Here is a 27,463-nt window from a genome sequence, read left to right on the forward strand (position 1 = left end):
ATTTATGTGCTCTTAAAAAAAAGCAAAACAGAACAACAACAAAAACTGAGCATTTCTTCTCTTCTAAGGTTATAGTCCATACAGAAGATATTATTCGGTGTAGAATTCAGCAGAGGAATATTACAACTGTAGTAGAAAAGATGCAGCTGTGCATTCCAGGTGAGTTCAAGTTGTCTGTAGTGTATAACATCTGGCTTGGTGAAATGATGATTGAATAATACTGGGTAGCCATTTTTAATATGGACGTTATAGAGTATTTAGCAATTGTCTTTCTCACTCCTCAAAGCTCATGGTTACTTTCCCTATACACTTTATTCCCCACATTTCCCTGATTTTCCTATATGATAACCCCCCTGCTTGGTGATCTGCCATTTCAATCTTCTAGAACAGTTTCTACTACATTTTTATTTCCTTGTTGCCTAGTTCTCCTTTCTTGGTGAGCTCACCCTCTACTTTTTTTTTTTTCCAAATCAGAACACTTTCCTAGGGGGAGACTCTGTTTTAATTTGCTTATCTTTTCCTAATTTGCCTTAAAAAGAAACTTTAGATTTGTTTATCACTTAAACAGATCCGGTGTTACATTGCTCATAATCTCACTTTGCTGACAAACCAAGATTAACAGGTGAAATTGCTAGGTCTGCCATCTTCTTTAGGCTTGCTTTGCCTCTTACATTTTAGAAAAACTGACTTTTTAGGTTTCTTAGTTTCTGGTCTCTGAGGCCTCAGCTATTACTGGGACAGCAAATAAATTCTGAAAAAAGATAATCAACATTTTCTTTTCTTTTCTTTTCTTTTTGAGAGAGATGCAAAGGGAGAGAGACAGAGAGGGGGAGAGAGAGACAGAGAGAAACACCAGAGTACTGCTCAGCTCTGGCTTATGGTGGTGAGAGGCATAAAACCTGGGATTAATCAATATTTTCTTAACTTAGATGTGTGTCTTGTGTCTTGTTCATATAAAAGGAAGTAGCTGTAGATCATCTTTTTTCTTAATATAATAAGTTAAGTGATTTCAGTGTCTCACTTTTTAGTTTACTTTCCGGCAAGGAACCTGAGTCTACATATCTAGGGAAATAGATTGGCATGTTTTACGTGACATTTACAAAATGTAAATACAGTTTAGAACACAAGATATATATTAAAACTGGTAGATATTAGCTAGAATAATAATTATCTGACTGAATTAAGAGAATAACTTTTTTGTAGAATCACTAGAATTTTACTTAGTTTAACTGAGTGACCAAGAATATTTGCACATTAACTTTGAGTAAAAAAAAAAAAGTCTTTTTAGAGGGACAGCAAAATAGCTCAGTGGGGATAGTGTGTTGATTTGTCGTGTGTGTAGCCCAGGTTTGAGCCCAGCCCCCTCTGCACTGAAGGAAGCTTTGGTGTTTCTGTGGTCTCTTTCACTCTCTACCTCTAATTGAGAAAGAAAGAAAGAAAGAAAGAAAGAAAGAAAGAAAGAAAGAAAGAAAGAAAGAAAGAAAGGAGAAAAGAAGTAGCTCAGTAAGAATTTAAAATATTTGGTGAGCTATAATATAGTCACATTATTTATTTTTTTTTGGTATGTTGAATCATAATCACTCACTGTTGTTCAGATTTCTCTCTGAGTAATGAAAGCCGAAGATTCCAGTCCTGCTGTTGGCAAGATATTGCTAAGTTTCTGAAGAAAGTAGTTTTTTAGTAGGGTAATATCTCAACTATTGTATAGTTGTTAGCATATTCAGTGTTCCAAGTTCAATTATAATGTGCTTATAAATACTATAATGTTCAGTATGTGTAACTAAAATGTTTTGTTTCAGATGTAAACATTTTTAATTTTAGGTCAATTAATGACATGATCTCCCCTCTATTTTTTATGTCTCAAAGTTAGTTTTCATTTTGAAAGCTAAAATAACTCTTTTGTTTGTTTGTTAATGCAGTACTGGAAATGTACAGTAAACTAAAAGAGCAGATGAGTACAAAAAGGTGAGTTGGTTTCTAATTGGTTTTTACTGGTTTCTTTTTCTATTCTTGTAAGCATAGTCAAATAGTGTAAATCATAGTGAATTATGTGAAGGTTTGCTTTTTGCCTTTAACGACTGTTCATTTGTACAATAAGCCCTTCAGGGTTATCTAGTAAAGTGATTATTCATTATATGTTTGCAGATCTTTGCCATTTATATATGTATGATGTATATATGTATGTATTTTTTTTTGCCTCCAGGGTTATCACTGGGACTGGGTGCCTGCACTACAAATCCACTGCTCCTTGAGGCTATTTTTTCCCCCTTCTGTTGCCCTTTTTATCATTGTTGTTATTATTATTATTATTGTTGTCATAGCTGTCATTGTTGTTGGATAGGACAGAAAGAAATTAAGGGAGGAGGGGAAGACAGAGGGAGAGAAAGATAGACACCTGCAGACCTGCTTTACTGCTTGTTCAAGCCGGGGGCTCGAACGGGTATCCTTACTCCAGTCCATGTGCTTTGGGCCATGTGTGCTTAACCCACTGTGCCACCACCCAGCCTCCCTTATTTATTTATTATTGTGGGAGCATCACTACTCTGGGCTGACTTTTTCAAATATATGGAAAGATACCATGGGGACTGGGCTTCAGCTTGGGTAGTGTGTGTGATGCGAAGCAGATGCATTGTCCAGGTGAACTATCTTGCTGACCTGATCTTTATAAGTGATATCAAAGATTAATAGTATTGATAAATAGACAACTGCACACAAGTGAAGTGTTAATTAATTTACCAGGTCTTATTGTGGCTTACAATCAAAGGCTAGGTGTGTATTGTAATGTCACAAGTAAAAGTAAAATCTGGGTACTTATATTTTGATGTTATATGCTGGTGTTGCTTATGCTTTATCCTACTCCATAAATGAAAACACAGCAAATGAAAAATAAGTAGTTTGTAGTAGCTTATTAATTGTCCTATAGATCATTAGAAGTAATACTGTTTAAAATATTTTAATGATGAACACTTTTTAAAAAATTTTTTTGGATTTTCTCTTTTGTTGCCCTTGTTTTTTATTGTTGTTGTAGTTATTATTGTTGTTGTTATTGATGTTGTTGTTGTTAGGACAGAGAGAAATGGAGAGAGGAGAGGAAGACAGAAGGGGGAGAGAAAGATAGACACCTGCAGACCTGCTTCACTGCCTGTGAAGTGACTCCCCTGCAGGTGGGGAGCCGGGGGCTTGAACCGGGATCCTTCTGCCAGTCCTTGTGCTTTGCACCACATGCGCTTAACCCTCTGCGCTACCACCCAACTCCCATGATGAACACTTTTTAAAAAAATATTTATTTATTTATTTTCCCTTTTGTTGCCCTTATTGTTTAACATTGTTGTGGTTATTAATGTCATTGTTGTTGGATAGGGCAGAGAGAAATGGAGAGAGGAGGGGAAGACAGAGAGGGGGAGAGAAAGACAGACACCTGCAGACCTGCTTCACCACTTGTGAAGCGATTCCCCTGCAGGTGGGGAGCCGGGGGCTCGAACTGGGATCCTTACACAGGTCCTGGCGATTTGCGTCACATGCACTTAACCCGCTACGCCACCGCCCGACTCCTGATGAACACTTTTAAAGTAATATGAAAATTAGGTTAAATGAGGCACTTGGAATGCAGAAATAATGATTCCATCTTAGTCTATTAATGGCTACTTAATTCTTATAACACATTATATACAGATCTATACACAGTGACTTCTCTGTCTTGCTTTTTAGTACTCTGCATTGAATATATTGTCTTTCTTTCCTTTTTACTGGGGATTTTTTATGTGTAGATAAATTCATGACTCCTGGTATACTTAACCCCCCACCCCCTTATTTTCAGCATCAGGAGAGGGAGGGAGAGGAAAGCAGAAAGGAGAGCTAAGACAGCATGGCCCCACCACTTGTGAAACTTCCCTTTGCCATGGTACTCCCATGTGGTGCTATTAGAGATTTTAAAAATTTTAGGTCATTTTTTATTTGAGATTAATAATAGTTTCCAAGATTGTAAGATTTCAGAGTATAATTCCAACACACTCACCACCAAAGTTTTGTGCCACCCACCCTCCCAATGATAACCACCATAGTTCTCACAGTCGTAGAGATAGTTTGTTTACCTCTGTTGTCTTAGTTTTTGCATGTACATGGTTTCATTTCTCTAGATTCCACATGTGAGTGAAACCATCCAGTAGTTGTTTTTCATCTTTTTACATATTTCACCAAGCATAATCACCATTTCCATTCGTTTTGTCCCAAGTGATACAATATTACCTTTTTGGACTGCAGAGTAGTATTCCATGGAGTATATATTTCATGCATTATTTATCTAGTCATCTTTTGATGGGCATTTAGGCTACTTCCACTCTTTGGATAATGTAAATAATGCAGGCATGAAGATAGGGGTGCATATGTCTTTTCTAATTTGTGTTTGCATTCCTTTGGATAAGCCCCTAACAGTGGCATTGTAGGATCATAAGGTAATTCCCTTTTTATTTGTTTAAGGACTCTCTATGTAGTCTTCCAAAGGGAATGCAACAGTTTGCATACCCACCAGCAGTGTAACAAACTTCCATTTTTTCCCCCAGCATTTGTTATTTCTTGCTTTGTTGATGTAGACCATTTTCACAGGTGTGAGGTATATTTATCTAGTAAGTGAAGTGGAACATTTCTTCATGTGTATCTCTTGAGAAAGCTGTCTATTTAGTTCTTTGATCCATTTTTTATTGGGTTATTGCTTTTGTTTTGTTGAGCTGTATCATTTCCTTATAAATATATGATATCAATTGGTTGTCAGATGTTTGATGTGTAATTATCTTCTTCCAGTTATTGAGTTGCCTGGTTATCCTTGTGTAATTTCCTTTCACTATAAAAGTTTTTTAGTTTGATGTAGTCCCATTTATTTAAACTTGTTTTCTTTTCACATACCCATGGCACTGAGTTTCTAAATGCAACTTTGATATTAAAGTCCTTACATTTTCTTCTATATATTTTAGAGTTTCTGGTCTGATATCCACATCTTTGATCCATTCTGATTTGATGTTGGTGTATGGTGTTAAGTAGTGGTCTAGTTTAATTTGTTGTTGTTACTTTTTACTTTTTATTTTTTCAATTTTACTAGGAGGAAGGCTAATGGTTTACAGCATAGTTGTCTACACATGGGCTCTTCATTATGAGTGTCTGCAAAATACTCTCATCCCCAATCTTGGACCCTACTACCCCTTTAAGTCCTCCTCTTCCCTTCCTTACCCAGAGTTCCTTGCTTTGGTGTTTTACCCCACCCCCCAGTCCAAGTTCTGATTTTAGAGGGAAAGATTTCAATTTTCCCCCATTGAGAATGATGTTAACTGTGTGTTTCTTACACATGACTTTTATTATGCTGAGGAATTATCCTTCTATTCCCAATATCTGCATGGCCTTTATATGTAAACTTTACATGCATATGTACAAACTTTATATTACATATAAACTTTATATGGTGTATACTGAACTTGGGCTTTTCTTCTAGTTACAGTTTTGGCCTTACAGTGTGAGTAAATTTCTCTGCTTTTCATTATGTTTGATCCTCTGTGAGGGTCTGGGCCTTGGGGTCTGTGACTGAGCCTGGGTATTGACAGAAGTTTAGGATTGTGAATACTCAACAATCACTAGGTTGCCTTGGGTGGAGATTCAGGTTTGGTTTGTGATTGGGGCCTCATTGTAGGAAGTGACAGAGATATGAATATTCTGGGTTTGCTAGGGCACAGATTTTTTTTGATGAGTTGTGAGTCAAAAATCTCCTCCAGGGTCTGTTATCATGGAAACTTAATTCCAATATAGCTTTGTCCATCAGAGCTCCTGTAAGATATTAAGCATGTATCAGAGGACTGCTGCCATGGCTCTCCTTCACCTTTGCCATTTTCAATTTCCCATTTTATGTTGTCATAGGACTAGTCTTGGTCTTTTGATATAGTCTGTCCTATGCTTACTGAATTAGAGTCCTGAATTTTTCCCTTCTCCTGGGGCTTGGTGGTGGTACTACAAATCTGGTGGCTGCCCCTCCCCCCTTTCTATTTTGTTGAATAGGACAGAGAGAAATTGAGAGGGGTGGGGGAGAGAAAGAGGGAGAGAGAAAGATACCTCTTCTCCTGTGCTTTGTTTTGTTTTTTCTTGTGAAGGATGGGCCATGTGTATACACAATTTAACTATTCATGGACTGACTATTTTATTTGGATAGAGCAGAAGTAGGGACTCTGTTTTCTGCCACATGTCATTTGGATACTTATAAGAAATTCCCAGCTTAAAAATTAGTACTTAATGTTGCTATGAAAAGAAGCTCTCATTGCCTTGGCAGGGCCAGATCATGGGCCAGATTTCCCACTGCTGAGTTAGAGTGACAGAAAGCAAGAAAGAGGAAGAAATACAACAGTGCCAGAGTTTCCCAGTGCTGTGGTATTTCCATTTGGTGCAGATGTTTAAGTATGAACTGTGTACTTGGCAAGACATGTACTCTCCTGGTGAGTTATATCTAGTCTTATATTATAGAAATTCCAACAATTTTAAATCACCAAGATAATTTTGAAATTAGTAATAAGACTTTGTAACAATTTGCAACAATGTGCTGTCTTTGAGAATATAGCTTAGAAAACATAGATGTGTGTATATAAATATATCCATATGTTTATATATATGTGCTTTACATATATGAATTTAATATAAGTTCAAAATCTATTTTACATAGGAGTACTTTGGCTATTTGTGGAACTTTGTGATTTAAACATGAATTTTTAGATAAGTTTTTCAGTTTCCTTGAAAAATGTCTTTGGGCTTTTGAGAGAGATTGCACTGAATCTTTATATTGCATTGGAAGGACGTCTTCTTTGATAATATTTGTCCTTCCCATCCATGAACAAGGGATGTTCTTCCAATTCTATAGGTCACCTGCTATTTCTCTTAATAGTGTTGTGCAGTTTTCCTTGTAAAGTTTCTTCACCTCCTTTCTTGGATTCAGTCTGAGGTATTTTATCTTACTTTGGGTTTGATTGGAACTAAATTTTTTTTTCAGTTCCTTGTTCTCTGACTTGTAATTTGTATGTATAAAAAAAGCCACACATTTATGTGTATTGATTTTGTATCCTGCTACTTTACTAAAATTATTGACTATTTCTAGTTGGTCTTTTTTTTTTTTTTTTGTAGGCTGTTAAGGGTTTTCTGGATATATTATCATGTCATCTGCAAATTGTGATAGTTTAACTTCTTCCTTTCCCATATGGATTCTTTTAATATCTCTTCCCCACCTGATTGCCCTAGCAAGGACTTAGCAGAACTATTTGGTACAGTACTGCTGAGAGTGGATATCCTTGTCTAGTTTCAGATTTTAGAACAGTTTTCAAGTTTTTCTTACTATGCATTCTGCTAGCTGTGAGCTTGTCATATTATTTTGAGAAATTTCCCTTCTGTTCCTTATTTCTTAGCTTCCGAGATCAGACAAGATCGGGCATATTCAGGATGGTATGGCCGTAGACATATTCCATATTTCTTAAGGGTCTTTACGATAGATGAGTGTTCAGTCTTGTCAAATACCTTTTCAGCACCTACTGAAATAACCACATGGTTTTTCTTTCTTTTTGTGAATATGGTATATTATGTCGATCAATTTGCACATGTCACTCTGGTACATATGGTGTCAGTAATTGAACTCTGGACCTCATGCTTGCAAGTCCAGCATTCTACAGCTGTGCTATGATCCTGCCCCCTTTCATATGTTGAACCAATCTTGCATCCCAGGAATGAATGCTACCTGGTCTTGGTGGATTAGTCTCTTTTTATGTTGTATTCAGTTTGCCAAGATTTTGTCAAGGATCTTTGCATCATCAGTAATAGAGGTCTATTGTTTTGTTTGTTAGGTAGAGTTCTTTCCAGCTTAGGGATCAGAGTGATATTGGCCTCATGAAGTGTCTGGAATTGTTCCCCCTACTTCAAGTTTTTGGAAGTTTGAAGAGAATCAGTGTTAATTTTTCTCTGAATGTTTTATAGATTTCATTTCAAGTCACCTGGGTCTACATCTTTGTTTCTACAAAGAAAATTTAATTTTTATGACTTTTTTTTGCCTGAAACTTGCTCATGTAGCTTATATTTTATGCTCAATAAGTAGATGTATAAATGTTTATTTATTTGAACTATAACTATGTCATTTTGATGGGATTATTAGGTTGGTTAGTTACTTGGATTCTATTTTAAAATTAGCATAGTAAGAACTTTATTATAGAGATTTTTTTTTTCCCTTGACAGGTACTACTCTGCTCTAAAAACTATGGAACAATTAGAAAATGTATATTTTCCCCGAGTTAGTCAATACCGATTTTGTCAGCTAATGATAGAAAATCTTCCTAAACTACGTGAAGATATTAAAGAAATCTCCATGTCTGATCTCAAAGATTTTTTGGAAAGCATTCGAAAGCATTCTGACAAAATAGGTGCAACAGCAATGAAACAGGTGAGATTTAAAAAGGAGACTTTAAATTTTTTTATATTTATTTTCCCTTTTGTTGCCCTTGTTGTTTTTTATTGTTGTTGTAGTTATTATTGTTGTTATTATTGATGTCATTGTTGTTGTTAGGTAGGACAGAGAGAAATGGAGAGTGGAGAGGAAGACAGAGAGGGGGAGAGAAAGACACCTGCAGACCTGCTTCACTGCCTGTGAAGCGACTCCCCTGCAGGTGGGGAGTCAACGGCTTGAACTGGGACCCTTGGAGACTTTAAATTTAATGCTATTTAGTAATCTAGCCTAGAGAATGAATGGAAAATTAACCTTTCTTTAAACTTATATAGACTTCCTATTTTAGTTAAGTTTTATCCTTTTTCTTTCTTTTTTTTTTTTTTTTGAACTCTTTCCTGACTTCTGTTTGGAATGGATTGCTTACGGACTTTGTCTGATAGTTAGTCCTTACATAAATAAAGCCAATCTGACTTGAATTAGCACTTGCTCACCAGCTGATCTCTTGGAAATCTCCCACACTGAGATTAACTTTTTCTAACAGTCAAATCTGGCATGAAATTAACTGACATGTGACTTCCACAGAAATAAAATAAAAAAAAAAAAGATTTTCACCTCTTTATGCCCAAACTATAAAATGCTTTATTTTAAAAACAAATTAAAAATGTCAACTAATGAATAGTTCCTACAGCTCTTGTTTATAGTCATGTGTCACTTAATGATAGGGCTAACTGCATATGTGATGATAGTCCTTATAGACTATTCTCTATAGCGTAAGTATATACTAGCCTTGTGTGATTGCACTCTATGCAAGTGCACTACAGTGAAGTCACTCAATGACACATTTCTCAGAATACTTTGTTCTCATTAAGCAAAGCATGGCTGTTTTCCTCTGATAGAATCTTATTTAGTTGTAAAAAGAATTGGAATATGTGTGTGTGTGTGTGTGTGTGTGTGTGTGTGTTGTGTGTGAGTGTGTGTGTGTGTGCGCATTAGGTGAACTCAGATATTTTGCAGAGCTACTGAAGTTGAACACAAAAAAGAATATACTATTTGGCTTTATTATGCAGGAAGCAAGTAAAACTAATTCAAGGTGAAATAAATGAGAACAATGGTTGCGTCAGTTGAAATTATCTGAGAAGTGAGAGAAGGGGACCTTCTGGAGAGATGTTGTATACCACAGTTTAAATATATCCAGTTGTCAAAATTGTGCAGTTAAGACTTATACATTTTAATGTAAATAAAGCTTCCCTCAAAGAAAACTATTAGCAATAACTGGGTTATGTATGGAGTGATGACTAAAGATATACAAGACACAAGAATATGTAGATATTAATCATCTTACATTAATTTTATTAATGTGTTTACTTTTTATATTTGAAATATTTAGTAGTAGTTTTAAAAATTTCTTAAGAATTAATTGTTGGGAGTCCGGTGGTAGCACAGCGGGTTAAGCACATGTGACACAAAGTACAAGGACTGGTGTAAGGATCCCAGTTCGAGCCCCCGGTTCCCCACCTGCAGAGGTGTTGCTTCACAAGTGGTGAAGAAGGTCTGCAGGTGTCTATCTTTCTTTCCCCCTCTCTGTCTTCCCTCCTCTCTCCATTTCTCTCTGTCCTATTTAACGACAACATCAATAACAACAACAACAATAACTATAACAACAATAAAACAACAAGGACAACAATAGGGAAAAGAAGTAAAAAAATATTTTCAAAAAAAGAATTAATTGTTCCAGTTCCCAATAATCATTATGGTGATTATGAAACAGTGCATAATATACTTTCTAACTCCTAATTTTTTTTTCTTAAGTATGTAGAGTGCTTTAAAACATATTTTATGGACATAAAAGCAAAAATGAGATAAGAGTTTACACCTGTGAGAATGTCATACATCAGAAAGGACAGAAGCAACAAATGCTAGAGAGGATGTGGGGGAAAAGAGTCACTTTTGTGCTGCTTTTGGGAATGTAAATTGGTCTAACCCTTGTGGAAAACTGTCTGGAGAGTTCTCCGAACACTAGAAATGGACCTATCATATGGCCCAGCAATTCCTCTACTGGGATATACTCAGAAGAAATAAAATCACCTATTAGAAAATATGTATTCTTATGTTCATATCAGCATGATTTGTAATAGCCAAAACTTGGAAGTCCAGATGATTGGACTTCTCAGATGTCCAGATGAGAGAAAATTGTGGTTTATATACACAATGCTATACTACTCAGCTGTTAAAAATGATGACATTATCTCTTTTGTCTCATCTTGAGTGGAACTTGAAGACATCATGCTAGGTGAAATAATGCTCTCGCTTATAGGTGGAACTTCAGAAATAAGGACATAGAAGGAAATCACAAAATGAAACTTGGGCTGGATGTGTAGTATTATGTCAAAGCAAAGGACTCTAGAAACGAGAGGGCAGGAAGGTGTGAAGGCCCTTGAGGCCCTGGAGCATGATGTCATTGTACCCATGTGTCTATAACTTAACTGTAAACTATTATCCCCCCTCAAAAGCTTATTTTATTTTTCTAACTAAAGTAGTAGTTTGTATCACACTATCCTAACATCACAGGAAACTAAGAAATCAGTCTATTGGTGATATAGCTTTGCTTAGTAGATGCTTACTTTGAGAACATACTGATTTTGACATTTTTTTAAATTAGTGGTTTAATATTGATTTACAAAATTACCAGATAACAGGGGTTACAACTCCACCAATCACTCCATTCATTGGAAGCTACATCAGTTCTCCCAAGGTTGCAGATATGAGTTAACTATTATTTCTGCAACTATCTCAACTATCTGTCTGTATTTGTATATATTTGCTTCTTTTTTTGTTTTAAGGGTTCCATCTTCTCTTCCTTTCAAGTCACATATCTATTACTACATTTAAATGCCCCTCCCTTTTTCCTCCTCTCTCTCTGGTTTCTGATGGAGTTGGAGTTCAGAGAGCTCTGGTTATCTTCCCCCTATCATTTCTCTCCTACTGGGAATATGGATCAGAATAGTTTTTGGGGTGCAGAAGGTGGGAGTTCTGGCTTCTGTAATTGCTTCTTTTCTGGACATGGGCATTGGCAGTTAAATCCATACTCCCAGTCTGTTTCTGTCTTTCCCTAAAGTGGAGTAGGTGAGATTCTGGAGAGGTGAGATTACAAGACACATTGGAGAGGTTATCTGTCCAGGGAAATCAGGATGGAATCATGTTAATGTCTGTAGCTTAGTGGCAGATGTTTCAGCTGTAGTTGATGGATTTTGTTCAGGTCTATAGTTGTACTTATTATTTTTGTGCGGGGGGTGAGGGGAGGTCTGATCTAACCCTTGTTATTCCATGACCACACCTCCCAGAGGTCCTAATTTTGAAAATTTCTTACCAGTATACATTTACTTTTATAAAAATGCAAGCTATATGATATATAGGACTTGTGACATAACAAGATGTTAAGTTGCTGCATTTTTGTTTTCATTGTAATGAATGTGTTTAGAGTAGACTCTGGTAGATTTGATTTTCAAGTGAATTTGTAGTATTTTTATTTGGATTGCTTAAATACTCAATTGGAAAAAAATCTTTATTTGCTGTAACCTGTAAATAGAAGCTACAAAATGGAATTTAAGCTTTTGGGGGGAGGGAATCAATGGTTTATAGTAACTACAGTTGTTGGCACATAGAAAATTTCTCAGTTTTCTGAAAAAATCACAGACACATACACACACACACATACACACATATAAAATTTCTCAGTTTTCTGAAACACACACACACACACACACACACACCCAGCTCAGGTTCTTCTCTACCAGCATGCATGTTGACTTGAAAGTACCCCTACTCCAAGTCCTTTACTTTATGTGATTCCATCAAGCTTTGTTCAAGATGAGGTGGAGAAAGTGAATTTACCATTTTCAATAACTGAGTAGTATACACAGAAAACTTAAAGGGGGAAAAATCCCTAAAGAATCCAGTAGGAAGCTCCTGGAAATTATCAAGTAATATAGTAAGGTTTCAGGCTACAAAATTAACATACAAAAGCAAGTGATTCCTTTAAGCTTTTTTTTTTTTAACCCCTTCTTTTTCTGTAGAAGCTAGGCCTGTGATCATTTTTCCTCTCAATGTGGTGCTGATACTAAGATTCATTGTAGGTAATAGTCGAAGTACAGTAATGGTAGAAGTGTAGGCTAGTGAGTTAATTTTTAAATAGTCATGTCAATAGCCAGGAAAACATAAAGGTTAACAATAGTAACAGAACAATATTTGAAACCAGCATTCAGGAAGACAATCTAAAGATGCTGAATCCTGAGAAAAATTACTAACTCAGAGAATTTTGTTGTATTAAGAAAGCCCTAGGGATGGAGTGCTAAGTAGAATAAAAATATTAGAATAATACCTCACTGTTAAAATGGAATAAACTGTGGGATTTCATGGTGATCCTTTTTCTTCATTGCTTTTGACACTTTGAAATACTAATAGGAGGGGCCAAGAGGTAGCTCACATGGTTGAGGGCACACATTACAGTGAACATGGACCCAGGTTCAAGCCCCTGACCCCCGCCTCTAGTGGGGAAGACTCATGAGCAGTAAAACAGTGATGCAGCTGTCTCTCTTTCCCCTTCTGTCTCAACTTCTTTGTCTCTATCCAATATAACTAAATGAAATATTTTATTTAAAAAGATACTAATAAGAATGATGCATCTTATCATATAAAATGAGCATCAGGGGAGCCAAACCCTTCCTTTAGCATTTCTCATTTCTTCTCATGATCTGAAACCCTTCTGCAAAGTTATTCCCAAGATCAAACATACGGAAGTAGCCAAAATAGCTATTGACATATGAATAGATAAAGAATATATGCTATGTACCTGCAATGAGTACTCACTAGCCAGCTTTTACAAGGGAATTTCTGAATTATGTGGCAACCTTTAGACATTAAGTGACATCAAATAATCCATTATAGGAAATCAAATACCACATGATTCCACTCTTATGAGGTGTCTGAAATCAAATTCATAAAATCAGAATGTGTTAGTGGATAAAGAAAGAGTAAAATCAATGATACTTTATGTAGATGCCTACTTCTCCTGTCTCTATAATAATATGACCTAGATCTCATGTGATAGAAGATACCAAATAAAATACAGTTGGGAAAACCAACACTGCAAATGTTTGTTCTTAGCCTTCTTAGGTAAAATTGTAACTCTGCAAGGGTATTCATAAAAGAGAGAGGGCACACATCAGGAGTCAGAATAAACATCATTCCATATCATATATGAACAGCTATTAAAAGATTTAAAAATATTAATATCTTAAACCATGGTAAAATTTGAAACATTTGAATTTTTCTTTTTCCATCATAGTCACAGCAGCAGAAAACCTTTGGTATTGCTCTGCAGAAGCAAAATAACATAAAATTTGGGAAGAATATGTGTATAAATGACAGAATTATAGAAGAAAAGGATGAATTGATTTTGAAGCATTTATTTGAAGAAGAGAATGAAGAGGAGGTGCAGGAATTTTTTTTACCTACTATTGCATGATTTTTCCTTTTGAGTCGTGTGTCTCTGATTCACCTTCTTCCTATGTACAAATTAAACTTATGCAGATCAATTTGTTATGTTCTTGGGGTGGTAGAGTTGTCTAAAGTACTAGACTCTGTAATTGACAAATAAGAGGTTAGATTTTAATGATTTCTTGTAGTAATCAATTATTTTAATTATTTGTGGCAAACATTTAATTTCATGATAGCTTGGCTCACCTTATCTTTTCAAGTTTTAATTAGTGATTTAATAATGATCAATAAGATTGTAAAATAAGATGGGTACAATTCCATACAATTCCCACCACCAGAGTTCTATATTCCCTCCCCTCCATTGGAAACTTCCCTATTTTTTTTGTTTTGTTTTGCTTTGTTTTTTTAAGACCTTTTATTTATTTATGAGAAAGGAGGAGAGAGAGAAGGAACCAGACATCACTTTGGTACATGTGCTGCCAGGGATTGAACTTGGGACCTCATGTTTGAGAGTCCAGTGCCTTAGCCATTGCATCATCTCCTGTACCATACTTCCCTATTCTTTATCCTTTTGGGAGTATGGGCCATAGATCTTTATGGGTGCAGAAGGTGGGAAGTCTGGCCAGTGCCCATGTCCAGCAGAGAAGCAATTACAGAAGCTAGACCTTCCGCTTTGCACCTTCTGCACCCCATAAAGATCCTGGGTCCATACTCCCAGAGAGATAAAGAATAGGAAAGCTTTCAGTGCAGGGGATGGGATATAGAACTTTGGTGGTGGGAATTGTATAGAATTGTGCCCCTCTTATCCAATGGACTTGTCAAACATTATTAAATCAATTAAAAAAAAAAAGAAAGAAAATCTATACTCTGAGAGAAACCTGGTTGTTTCCATATTCTATCAGTTCTGTCATTACTAATACATTTAAAACCTCTCTGGAAAGTCGTGATAATGAGAATGTATTTCTTGAAAAAGAGTTTACCTGGATCCATAAAATAGTGTAGTTGCAGAACACAGGACTTACATGCCAGAGGTCCAGGTTTAATCTTTGGGTACCAGCAGTAGCCAGAGCTGAGCAATTCTCTGGTTTAAGAAAAAAAGTTTACTTTTCAAGTTTGAGTAAATTTGTACTACTATATTTCAAAAATTTTAAGGTGCTTTTCTATTATAACACCTCAGAATCAGGATTCATTTTTAAAAAATATTGTGTGTACTTGTGAGAAAGACCAGAGCACTATTTCACCAATTATGATGCTCTTGTTTGTTTTCATCTTTCTTCTTCCTTTGCAATGTGGGAAATCAAACGTTGGGTCTCACATACTACTCCAAAACTGAGCCACCTCTGTAGCCCCACGATACATTTTAAAATCAGTTATGTCATAGTTGATTTTTTTTATGGTTCATTTGCACTTTGTTGAGGAAGTGTTTATTTACAGGATTGTTGTCATAAAGGTCATTCCGACATTTCCCCAAAATAAGTGTCAGTACATTTTGTATAACCATTATGCTATCTCCCTGGCCCTTCCTTGTCTGTCTTTTTTTTTTTTAAAGATTTTTTAAAAATATTTATTTATTTATTTCCTTTTTGTTGCCCTTGTTGTTTTTATTGTTGTTGTAGTTATTATTGCTATTGATGTCATCGTTGTTGGATAGGACAGAGAAATGGACAGAGGAGGGGAAGACAGAGGGGGGAAAGAGAGAAACCTACAGACCTGCTTCCCTTGTGAAGCGACTCCCCTGCAGGTGGGGAGCTGGGGGCTCGAACCGGGATCCTCTCACTGGTCCTTGTGCTTTGCCCCATGTGCACTTAACCTGTTGCACTACCGCCCGACTCCCCGTTGTCTGTCTTTATGTTATTTGATAATGCTATGATTGTTTGACCTATAACTTTTTAAATGGGTTTTTTATTTTTCAGATCTTAACTGTTCAGGATCTCGTTGATTTTTCTCCTGTTTACCGGTGTTTACACATTTACTCTGTTTTGGTAAGCATCTTCTAATGTATGTGTACATGTGTATAGAGAGTGTTGCATTGTTTAAGGATGGGAGTACTCTGAGAAATGTGTAGTGAAGTGATTCTGATGATTCCATAGACTATATTTAACATAGATGTAGGTTGTATTGCCCGTACACCCAGGCAGTGTACCACCATCATGTATTGGTGCACTAAACCAGGTGCACCACCACCCAGCCCCACTGGACTGGATTTTTTTAAACAGACAACGCAGGTGTCTAACAATATGTAAGTTAGTTAAGGACGTTATGATGAAATTTTATTTTTTGATACAAGTTGGATGAATCTTGAAGGAATCATATTAAGTGAAATAAGCCAAAAGTGAAACACCTGTTACAACAATCTGTAAATCAATATGTCCTCCAATAAAGTGATCCACTTAAAAAAAAAACCAAGCTGGGTGGTGGCACACCTGGTTGAGTGCACAAGTTAATGCGCAAGGACCCAGGTTCGAGTCCCCAGCCCCCACCTGTAGGTGGAAATCCAGTCTAGTCTAATCTCCTTTTTTTAGATTAGTGTTTGGTTCACTTACATTTATTTAAAAAAATAAAAAGAAAAGAAAAAGGACATCATGGAACATATACTCAATGGAGTGCTGCACAGCAACTAAAAAATAACTTGGGGTCAAAATGAATGGAACTAGAGATGATTATAGGGGTTATAAGGAATTAATGGACAACTACTGGATGGTCTCACTCATGTGGAATATAGAAAATGGAGGGAGTTGGGCAGTAGTGCAGTGGTTTAAGCGCAAAGCGCAAGGACCAGCATAAGGATCCCGGTTCGAGCTCCCGCTCCCCACCTGCAGGAGAGTCGCTTCACAGGCTGTGAAGCAGGCCTGCAGGTGTCTTTCTTTCCCTTTCTCTGTCTTCCCCTCCTCTCTCCATTTCTCTCTGTCCTATCCAACAATGACAACATCAATAATAATAACTAAAACAAGGGCAACAAAAAGGAAATAAATAAATATTAAAAAACAAGTTAAAAAAAGAAAATTGAAACACATGAACTTGAAAAAAAATTGTGCATATAGTCCATCTATATCTATGACATTTGAGAGAACTAAGGTGGCTACTGTTGGAGGGAGGTGGGACACTTTGGTAGTGAAGTGGTGTAGAATTATACCCCTATTGTCTTATAATATTGTAAGTCACTATTAAATTACAAATCAAAGTAATAGACTGCTTAACACAATGATTTAAAAATTACTGATAACTACTAGTTGTAAATAAATACCTACCAGTCTAACTACTGATTATTAGAATGTATATATTTTTATAATTTAGTTGTATTAATTTAAAGTTTTCAACTTTTTAATATGATTTTGGATCTCTACATTATACAGAATTTATAGAATTAAGAAAGCCATCTCTGAAAAAAAAGCCACCTCTAAAAGATTTTTTTTCTTTACCAATTAGCAAGATTTCCCCCCCCCTTCCCAATTGTATAAATAAAGTTTTACTACCCTGTAGAAAAGTGTGACGTTGGGAAATTTCAAATTGATTGAATTTAATTTTAGTCCTTCTAATTGCGATATCAGACAAGATTACTATCTGAACTATAGTGTCAAAAACTTCTTCTGACATTTAGTATGAAGTCACATGCTGAATTTGTATTTCAACCATTAGAAAATTTAGAATGACTTTAAGAGGGTAAAGAAAGTATCTGTTGAACAGCATTTTTTCATTATTCCTCTGATTTTATTTTAGGGTGACGAGGAAACATTTGAAAATTATTATCGAAAACAGAGAAAAAAACAAGCAAGATTGGTATTACAACCTCAGTCAAGTATGGTAAGTGTGAGAAGATTTTTCAGTAAGCTGTGTTGTCATTTTTTTGTTGTTGTTGTCCCTTTTTTTTTTGGCCTCCAGGGTTATCACGGGGCTTGGTGCCTGTACTACAAATTCACTGCTCCTGGAGGCCATAATTTTTCCCCTTGTTGTTGTTATTATTATTATTGTCGTTGTTGCTAGACAGGACAGAGAGAAGTTGAGAAAAGAGGGAAGACGGGGTGGGGGAGAGAAAGACCCCTGCAGACCTGCTTCACCGATTGTGAAGCGACCCCTCTGTAGGTGAGGAGCCAGGGCTGAACCTGGATCCTTATGCTGGTCCTCGAGCTTCGCGCTATGTGCGCTTAACCTGCTGCGCTACTGCTAGGTCCCCTTGTTGTCACTTTTTATCCTCTTACCCTGCTTTGATCCTTTCAGAGCTTGTATAACTGCTCACTCACTTACAACTACTTGTTGGATACAGCAATTTCTACTGATTTGTGTAGGTACTGGGGGTACAACATTGAACAGAAGACTCATGAGTTCATATGCTATTAGGGAAGACAGAAAATAAATAAAATAGTGAATGAGCAAAAAGCTATGTAAGTACCTGTAAAAAGTTTCAGAGAATGGTAGTTGGCTGTGTACCTTGATTAATTATCCAACTATAAAAATGTCTATGAATGCGGGAGTTTCTTTTTTTCTTTTTTCTTTCTTTTCTTTTTTTTTTTTTTTTTTTCCTCCAGGGTTATCTCTGTTGGTCCTATCAGCTAAATTTTCCATTTTATTGGATAGGACAGAGGGAAATTGAGAGAGATGGAGAAGATAGAGAGGGAGAGAGAAAGATAGACATCTGCAGACTTGCTTCACTGCTTGTGAAGTGTCCCCCACCACTGGTGGGGAGTCTGGGACTTCAAAACCCAGATCCTTGTGTGGCTCCTTGCGCTTTGTACTATGTGCGTTTAAACTGGTGTGCCATTGGCCTGCCCCACCCCCCTTTTTATCCCTAAGGAAATCAGGAGATAGCTCACCTACCATAGTACATGTATTTGACATCTTAGATTTAAGTTTGGCTCTGCAAAGGAATTCTAGGCATGGTAGAATAGTGATGATCACATCTTTCCTCTGCTTTGTCTGTTTCTCACCTCTCTACTTCTCTCTCAGTTTCTGCCTTTCAAAAAAGAAAGAATTAAAAATTGTTCAAGGGAGACCACTCAACAGTGATGTATATACAAGATACCTTGGTTTCATACCCCAGTGCTGCATTGAAAACATTTTTTTTCTAAAATTTTTAATTCTTTTCTTTAATATTTATTTTATTTTTTGTTTATTATTGGATAGAGGCAGAGAGAAACTGAGGGAGAAGGGGGAAGATATAGAGAGAAAGAGACAGAGGGACACTTGTAGCCCTGCTTCACCACTTGTGAAGCTTTCCTCCTGCAGGTGAGGGCCAGGGGCCTGAACCTAGGTCCTTGCATGCTGTAATGTGTACGCTTCACCAGGTGCGTCACTGCCTGGCTCTTCAAATCTTTAATTCTTTTAAATACACTAAAGGTTCAATAGAAAAGTATAATTGAGACAGAAACTAAGAGGGAACTGTTGATTGTGGTAATAGCTACATGAGTAGATATATTTGTGAAAACTCAAAGTGCTCATGAGCCGGAGTTTGATGGTATCTAACTTACCCCTCAGTACATTAGACTATAAAGCAAACAACAGGACAGAAAAATCTAAGTGAAAGTAGAAATCCAGATACACTTGATGATTCATTGAATGTGATTTTGACCCCAACAACATCTGCTGACTGAGAAAGAGATGCAAATCCTTAGAAATACTGATTTAAAAAAAAAAACAAAACACCTTCAATGTCAAATAACACTATAAAGAAGGAAAAGCAGCCTAAATGCCCATCAACTGATAACTAGTTAAAGAAGCTATGAAACATAAACTCTAGGAACATAAACTACTCTGACAGAAAAAAAAAAAGAGAGAGAGAGAGAGATGATATTGTGCCCTTTGAGGCAAAATGGGACTGGAGGTAATTATGCTGCTTAGCAAAATAAATAAAAGAGATGAAAGACAACTACTGGATGGTTTCACTCATCTTTGAAATCTAGAGAACTGAAACATATGCACTTTGGGGATAGGGGTATCAGAAATGAACAAGCCATCTGTAAGGTTTTGTGAGAACTACAGTGGTTACCATTAGCAGGGTGGGGCACAGAAGTTTGGCTGTGTGTGTGTTGTGGAACTATACCCTGTAATCCTGCGGTCTTGTAACCTACTATTAATTACACACACACACACACACACACACACACACACACACACACACACACACACACACACGAAAGGCGAATTTACAGATATAAAGAAGGAACAATAAATTATGTAAGATGCTCAAAAATATGAAGGAAAGTCCAGTAGAATTCTTAGAAATTAAAACTAAGAGTAGAAGAACTTCCTTAGTTGAACTGAAGAAATTACTTAGGAAACATCAAGGAGACAGAGATAAAGATACAGGAGGAGTGATACAGAGGGAAGGCCTGTATTTAATTGGAGATTCAGAAAGAGAGGATGGAAAAAGATGGAAATGAGGAATGTTTGAGGAACATAGTAGCTGAGAATTTCCAAGGGCAGATGAGACTGACAATTCTACAAAAAAGCCAAGGTAATGAAATCCCAGGTAGATTAAAAAAAAGAAATCAACTCTTAGAAATCTCCTAATGAAATTGAACAACACCCAAGATAAAGACAATAAAATAAAAGGTTGCAATTATAGAATGAGATGAAAGTTAATGAAAAGAAACTGCTCTACAGCTTCTGAATTACCCTACAGAAAGATAAGATGAATAATTTTTAGAGCTTGTTTAAATACACATAATACAATTTTTGGTGTAGTCACTAAAGAGCAGAAACAGAGAATATACTTTCTTGGAGAAAAAAAAAGTAGATTGATTTAAAAAAATCATGTCAAGAGTTGATAGAAATGAACCTATTAACACTAGTAGTATTGACTCAATATACATAAAGCATAGTTGTCACAGCTGTAAGGATAAATAGAAAAGTCCACAAGCATAGTGAACTTTTTAAACATGTCTCTGTATCTCATAAACCAAATACCAGAATGAATACAGAACATGCTTCCTGCTTAATGATCTTGAACTAATAGAATATAGAGAAACTTGTTTCTTTTGTGTGTGTGGTGCCTGGACCTTATGCGTAAGTGATTCTACCACTTCTGTGCCAACTTTTTTTAAAGGGGGGGGGGGGGAGAAAGTGTTAGATGCATCACGGTACTGCTCTATCAGCATTGGGGCTTTCCCAGGTGCTCTAGCGTTCATTTGACACTGAAGCTCAATCCTTGGGCCCTGAGTTTGGTAAGGCTCATCTTCTACTGAGTGAGCTTCTCCAATTCTTTACCTCTTCCTTCCTCTTCTCTCCTCTCCTCTCCTCTCCTCTCCTCTCCTCTCCTCTCCTCTCCTCTCCTCTCCTCTCCTCTCCTCTCCTCTCCTCTCCTCTCCTGTCCTCCTCATCCTCCCACCTTTTAAGGTTTATTTCATGAAAGAGAGAGAAATATTGAAAGGGAAAGGGGACAGAGTATCACTCTGATATACTGTATGATACACACTCTGATACACTGTATGTCCTTGCACATACTCTCCACTGAACCACTTTCCTTTCTGTATAGAATCTAGTGTTAATAACTATAGAAACAGTCTGTTAATATAAAATGTTTGGTATCATGTAGACTATATTCTCTGGCTGTAGATTTTGAATGTAAAAAGTAGTATGTCTGAGGACCCAAGTGGTGGTGTACTTGGTTGAGTGCACATGTCACCATGTGCATGGACCCAGTCCCTGTTTCCACCTGCAGGGGTGAAGGCTGGAGGTGCCTCCCTTTTTATCTCCTGCTCCTATTTCAGCTCCTCTCTGTCTCTTTCCAATAAATAAATGAATAAATAAAATTTTAAAAAAGAAACTATATTTTAAAAAATAATGTCTGTCATATGCAAGCCCAGATGCTTAATATTTTTATTATGATATACATAAGTTGGATTAATCAAACAATTTATTTGATAAAATGTTTTGAGTTAAAGTCAAATTGGCAAATATTTAAGAAAATTATCCCCAATAAGGTAAAAAAAAATCATTCTGTCACTGATAACTACTTGTTCCTCTGTATTTAACTGGTATCAAACATAAAAGATCAAATTCATATTAGCACTGTATCTAAATTGACTTAGCAAATCCATTAGCCAAAAACAAACAAAAAACAAAGTATTTCCTGAATAACTTCTGTTAAAATTGTAGACAGTAGACAATTGTAGAACTTTTTTTTTTTGCCTCCAGGGTCATTGCTGGGGCTTAGTGCCTGCACTGCTCCTGGAGGCCACTTTTTTTGCCTTTGTTGCCCTTGTTGTTTTGTCGTTGTTGTTGTTGTTATTAATGTTGTCGTTGTTGGATAGGACAGAGAGGAATGGAGAGAGGAAGGGAAGACAGAGAGGGGGAGAGAAAGATAGACACCTGCAGACCTGCTTCATCACTTGTGAAACGACCCCTCCGCAGGTGGGGAACCAGGGTTTCAAACCGGGATCCCTGCCATGGTCCTTGTGCTTTGCACCATGTATGCTTAACCCATTGTGCTACTGCCCCACACCCTGTAGAACATATTTTTAAAGAGTTTGGCTTTTATTATAAGCCAGATGAAAAATCACTAGAGGGTTTTGAGCAGAAGATAACAGTGATCTGATTATTGTTTGAGAAGTGTTATCCTGGTTTCTGTTTGGAGGACAAACTGATGAGAGTAGACCTCAAAGCAGGGGATACTAAGTAGAAGAGTGATGTGAGAGTCCAAGTAACAGATGATTATGGCTCCAACTAACTATTAAGAAGCGGGATCTGCAATCATATTTACCTTTTAACCAGTCAATTCTCCTTTCAAATGCAAGTTTCATGAGACTAAGGACATTTAGTCTGTTACCAGTACATCTGGGGGGGGGGGCCCAAATACAAATGCAGCATATAATATACTCCCCATAAATATTTAATCACACATTTTGTAGTTACTTGGAACTTATCTTTATGCACTGATACTTCTTGACTCAAATTGATTTTCATTTTTCATTTAAAGCATGAAACAGTTGATGGCTATAGAAGATATTTCACTCAAATTGTAGGGTATGTATCTTATATGGACACAACTTTATTTTTAATATGTATTAAATGCAAGAACTAATTATTTTCAGTTTGGGTCTTAATTGTTTAACACATTTTATGTTGGTTTACTATTACTGTTTTTTTTTTAGATTTTTTGTGGTAGAAGATCACATCTTACATGTGACCCAGGGATTAGTAACCAGGGCATACACTGATGAACTTTGGAATATGGCCCTATCAAAGATCATTGCTGTCCTTAGAGCTCATTCGGTAAGTCATATTTATGTTATTAAAATTGTAATTCATTTACTTCTGTAACTTGTGAAATGCATACTGTGCAAAGAAAACTGCTTCATTATTCTATGGTTTTTCTTCTTTTCTTGGTAGTTGCTCAGATTTGGAAGTAGTAATGCCAGACTTTTTTTTTCATTTTTTAATTTATTGATTTAATAACGATTGACAAGGGTAAGAGGGGTATAATTCATGGGGCCGGGCGGTAGCATAGCCAGTTAAGCGTACATGGTGCGAGGTGCAGGGTCTGGTCTAAAGATCCTGGTTTGAGCCCCCTGCTGGTGAAGCAGGTCTTCAGGTGTCTATCTTTTTTATTATTATTTTATTTATTATTATTATTAATTATTATTATTATTTCAGGTGTCTGTCTTTCTCTCCCCCTCTCTGTCTTCCCCTCCTCTCTCGTTTTCTCTCTGTCCTATCCACCACCACCAACAACAGCAATGGCAACAGTAGCTACAAGGTCAACAAAATGGGAAAAATGGCCTCTAGGAGCAGTGAATTTGTAGTGCTGGCAATGAGCCCCAGCAATAACCTTGGGGGGGGGGGGGCAATTCCACACAATTCCGATCAACAGAGTTCTGTATCCCATACCCTCCATTGGTTACTTTCCTATTCTTTATCCCTCTGGGAGTATAGACCTAGGATCATTGTGGTGTGCAGAAGGTGGAAGGTCTGGCTTCTGTAATTGCTTCTCCACTGGTCATGGGCATTGAATGCCAGACTTATGTTTGCTTGATAATATTGGGATGCAATTTTGCAACTGACTGGGCCTTCCCAAGACAATTTTAGTTCAGTATTATGAAAAATAAAGAATTAAGCTGGGCTCATTAGTCTCGATTGGCCTCTTCATTAGATCACTGAAAAGCACCATAAAAGAGGGTTTTTAATTTCCATTCCAGATTCTTTATCTCCAGAATAAACTCCACTAAAATGCAAGAGAACTCCTTTTTCCATGTTTATAATTTTTTAAATTATTTATTCCCTTTTGTTGCCCTGTTGTTTTATTGTTGTAGTCATTCTTGTTGTCATCATTGTTGGATAGGACAGAGAGAAATGGAGAGGGGGGAGAGAAAGGTAGACACCTACAGACCTGCTTCACCGCCTGTGAAGTGACTCCCCTGCAGGTGGGGAGCTGGGGGTTCAAACCGGGATCCTTAGGCCGGTCCTCGCGCTTTGTGCCACATGTGCTTAACCCGCTGCACTAGTGCCTGACTCCCCCATGTTTATAATTTATTTGCAAGAATACAATTACAAATTTCTTAAAAATATTCAATTGCAACAAACTGAATTCATTTTAAATTATGTAATGAGAAAACTATTTTTATGAAAAGAAGTAAAATGAGTGAATATTTTTGGAATGTGCTATCTGTGAAAATAATTATTCTACTGAAATTAACAAATATTCATTGTAGACTTTTTCTGAGTTTTAACAGTTTGTTTTCAGTAAAATCATCCCATACTTAAGTTTTTATAATGTATTTATAATGTTTATTATTGAGAATATCAACTGAAAATATTTCTAGGAAGAGTTCTTAATTTACATGCTATTTAGATTATAAATACAGTACATTCATATTTATCAAGAATGTAGATGGTTGCTACACTGTGCAAATACATTACAACTTTTTCTAACAATTAATCCAAAACAGTGTTTTATCTTATTTTATTCAGGTCATATCTAAGTAGTTTAAAGTATTATCTTTCCTGTGAATTCCTTGCCACCACGTATTAGATAATAATATGTTAAATGCAACATATCAAACTCTAAATCTTATTACATGTTGTTAAGAGAACAGAATGACCCTCACTGTGCCTTAAAACTTTTTTTTTCTTTTGGTGGATTACTAAGAAAATATTTTAATTGTCATTCTCATGTTGAAAAAGTGAAGTATTTTATGCTACTTTTACAAGAGAATACATAACTAATTGAAAAGTGAAATCACCTGATCTGTATCCACCCTTGTTGTTCAGCTCAGTATAACTATTTCTTAAAGTAGACTTTTAGAGGTGTAGGCATCATTTGTTGAACACAGTTCTGTGTGAAAATTTCAGGGCAACTTCTTTTCATTTACTACAGATGCTTTTGGAGTGTCATGTCTTTGACATTTTTTTTTTAACTGAATCTAGAAAAGCCAGCTGTGATTCTCCTAGCCAAGGCTTCTAATGTATTGTAAAATCTGTCAGATTAAAAGGGTTTATCTCTTGGCTTTGTAATGTGTGCGCTCAACCAGGTGTGCCACCACCCTATCTCTTGGTTTTGAACTATTGATAAATGGACTGTGGTTTTGATTTGTTTGTATTTCACCCCCTGCATTCCCAGTCTTACTGCACTGATCCGGATCTTGTTCTGGAACTGAAGAATCTTATTGTCATATTTGCAGATACGTTGCAGGTGGGTTATTACCTAACATTCAATTAATGACTATTTTGAGCACTGGAAAATATATAAAATATAGCTCACATCCATGTATTTTATTGTAGACTAATGGTATTGAATTAGTAGTCGCTGGATGGTTACTTAGGTATTGGAATTCTCTTATTATCCATGATTTCTCATACCAACATCTTCCTGTTTTTGAGATCATCTTTATTATTATTATTGTTTGATAGGAAAGAGAGAAATTGGAGGAGGGAGAGAGAGACAGAGAGATACCTGTAGACCTGTTTCACCACTAACGAACCCTCCCCCCTGCAAGTAGTGAGTGGGGCCCCAAACCTGGGTCCTTTGCTCATTATAATGTTTGCACTCAACCAACCAAGTGCACCACCACCACTACCCCATCCCTGTTTTTAAAACATAGACAGAATTTATGGACTATCACTATCTTTGTAAATATTGGTTATTCTGTTAGAAGAAATTATTTTTACAGAAAATAAAAGGACCATGCTATGGATTGAGAAGAACTCTGAATTAGAAAGTAGAAGATAAAATTTCTACCTTAGAACCATGAGCACAAGTCTTTGGAGTTACATTTTGATTTTATTTTCTCTTGTCGACTATTATATGTCTACAATTTTTCTAAACTTTAAACCCTCATTTGTGAAAATGATTTCTTTTTTAATATATTTTTATTGGGGGGGAGTCATGGTTTATAGTAAATACAGTTGTGTGTATTGCACCAAAGAAAATGGTTTCTTACTACTAGGTTTCAGAATTGTTTCATGTTTTACTATATATATATATATATATATATGCATACAGAAATATAGTAATATATATATATATGAAAACACAAGTTTGTAAATCATTTCTTGCTAATTTCAGATGTATTATGACTGGGAGCAAATCATTTTACTACCATTGAGTCTTGGTCTTTTATGTAAAAATGAAGACTTGATTGCTTTGTTTTCATGTTCAAATTCATGTTGATTTTTCATGTGGGTAGAACAGCTTCATGATTAGCGTCTCTTCCTCCTCCTCCTCCTCCTCCTCCTCCTCCTCCTCCTCCTCCCTCCTCCTCCTCCTCCTCTTCCTTCTTCTTTTCACCAGGGTTATTGTTAGGGCTTAGTGCCTACCCAGATCCACCATGCCAGGAAGCCAGTCTAACCTTCCCTCCCTTCCTTCCTTTCTTCCTTTCATCCTCCCTTCCTTCCTTCCTTCCTTCCTTCCTTCCTTCCTTCCTTCCTTCCTTATTCCTTCCTTCCTTCCTTCCTTCCTTCCTTCCTTCCTTCCTTCCTTCCTTCCTTCCTTCCTTCCTTCCTTCCTTCCTTCCTGACCAGGGGGTAAGAGCTTGAGAAAGAAAGACATAGGAGAGACATCTGCAGCACTGCTCCACTGCTTACGGAACGTCCACTGCTGTTGGGGACAGACATCTTGAACCTGTGTCCTTGTTCATAATAAACTATGCACACTCACTGATGTACAACCACCCTGACCCTCCCTAGATTAGCATTCTCTCTGTGTTTTGTGATTTAAAAATATTTGGAAATAATATGTGAAGGAAAAAAAGATTCCTTCAGGGCTGGTGAAATAGCTCCCTTGGATAGTGCTTCATCTTGTGAATGACCCAGATTCCAGTTCAAGCTTCACCACATTGAAGGGACCTTCTGTGCTGTGGGGTCGCTTTCTCTTCCCCTCTTTATCGCCCTCCCTCCATCCATCCCACTCTCACTTCTCTGTCTCTATCTAAAAAAATTTCAGGGCCAGGCAGTGGCATACCTGGTTAAGCACTCACATTATAGAGCACAAGGACCCAGGTTCAAGCCCTCTGGTCCCCACCTGCAGGGGGGAAGCTTCATAAGTGGTGAAGCAGGGCTGCAGGTCTTTTTCTCCCTCCCTGTCTCTCC

The 27,463-nt window shown here is 36.7% G+C and overlaps 1 protein-coding gene across 4 annotated transcripts in view; it reads left to right on the forward strand.

Annotated features, from left to right (window-relative positions):
* The window catches only part of EXOC6 (exocyst complex component 6), a 208,150-nt gene that overhangs the window by 63,344 nt on the left and 117,343 nt on the right, over positions 1-27,463 (forward strand). For all 4 annotated transcript variants that reach the window (XM_060191952.1, XM_007516793.3, XM_060191945.1 and 1 more), the window contains 9 exons: positions 69-159; positions 1,920-1,965; positions 8,242-8,446; positions 13,794-13,940; positions 15,859-15,927; positions 17,663-17,746; positions 22,857-22,903; positions 23,032-23,152; positions 25,497-25,568. In XM_060191952.1, the coding sequence (XP_060047935.1) occupies positions 69-159; positions 1,920-1,965; positions 8,242-8,446; positions 13,794-13,940; positions 15,859-15,927; positions 17,663-17,746; positions 22,857-22,903; positions 23,032-23,152; positions 25,497-25,568 (882 nt within the window). The remainder of the gene's footprint in view (positions 1-68; positions 160-1,919; positions 1,966-8,241; positions 8,447-13,793; positions 13,941-15,858; positions 15,928-17,662; positions 17,747-22,856; positions 22,904-23,031; positions 23,153-25,496; positions 25,569-27,463) is intronic.

This window comes from Erinaceus europaeus, chromosome 1, assembly GCF_950295315.1.
Source record: "Erinaceus europaeus chromosome 1, mEriEur2.1, whole genome shotgun sequence".
NCBI lineage: Eukaryota > Metazoa > Chordata > Mammalia > Eulipotyphla > Erinaceidae > Erinaceus > Erinaceus europaeus.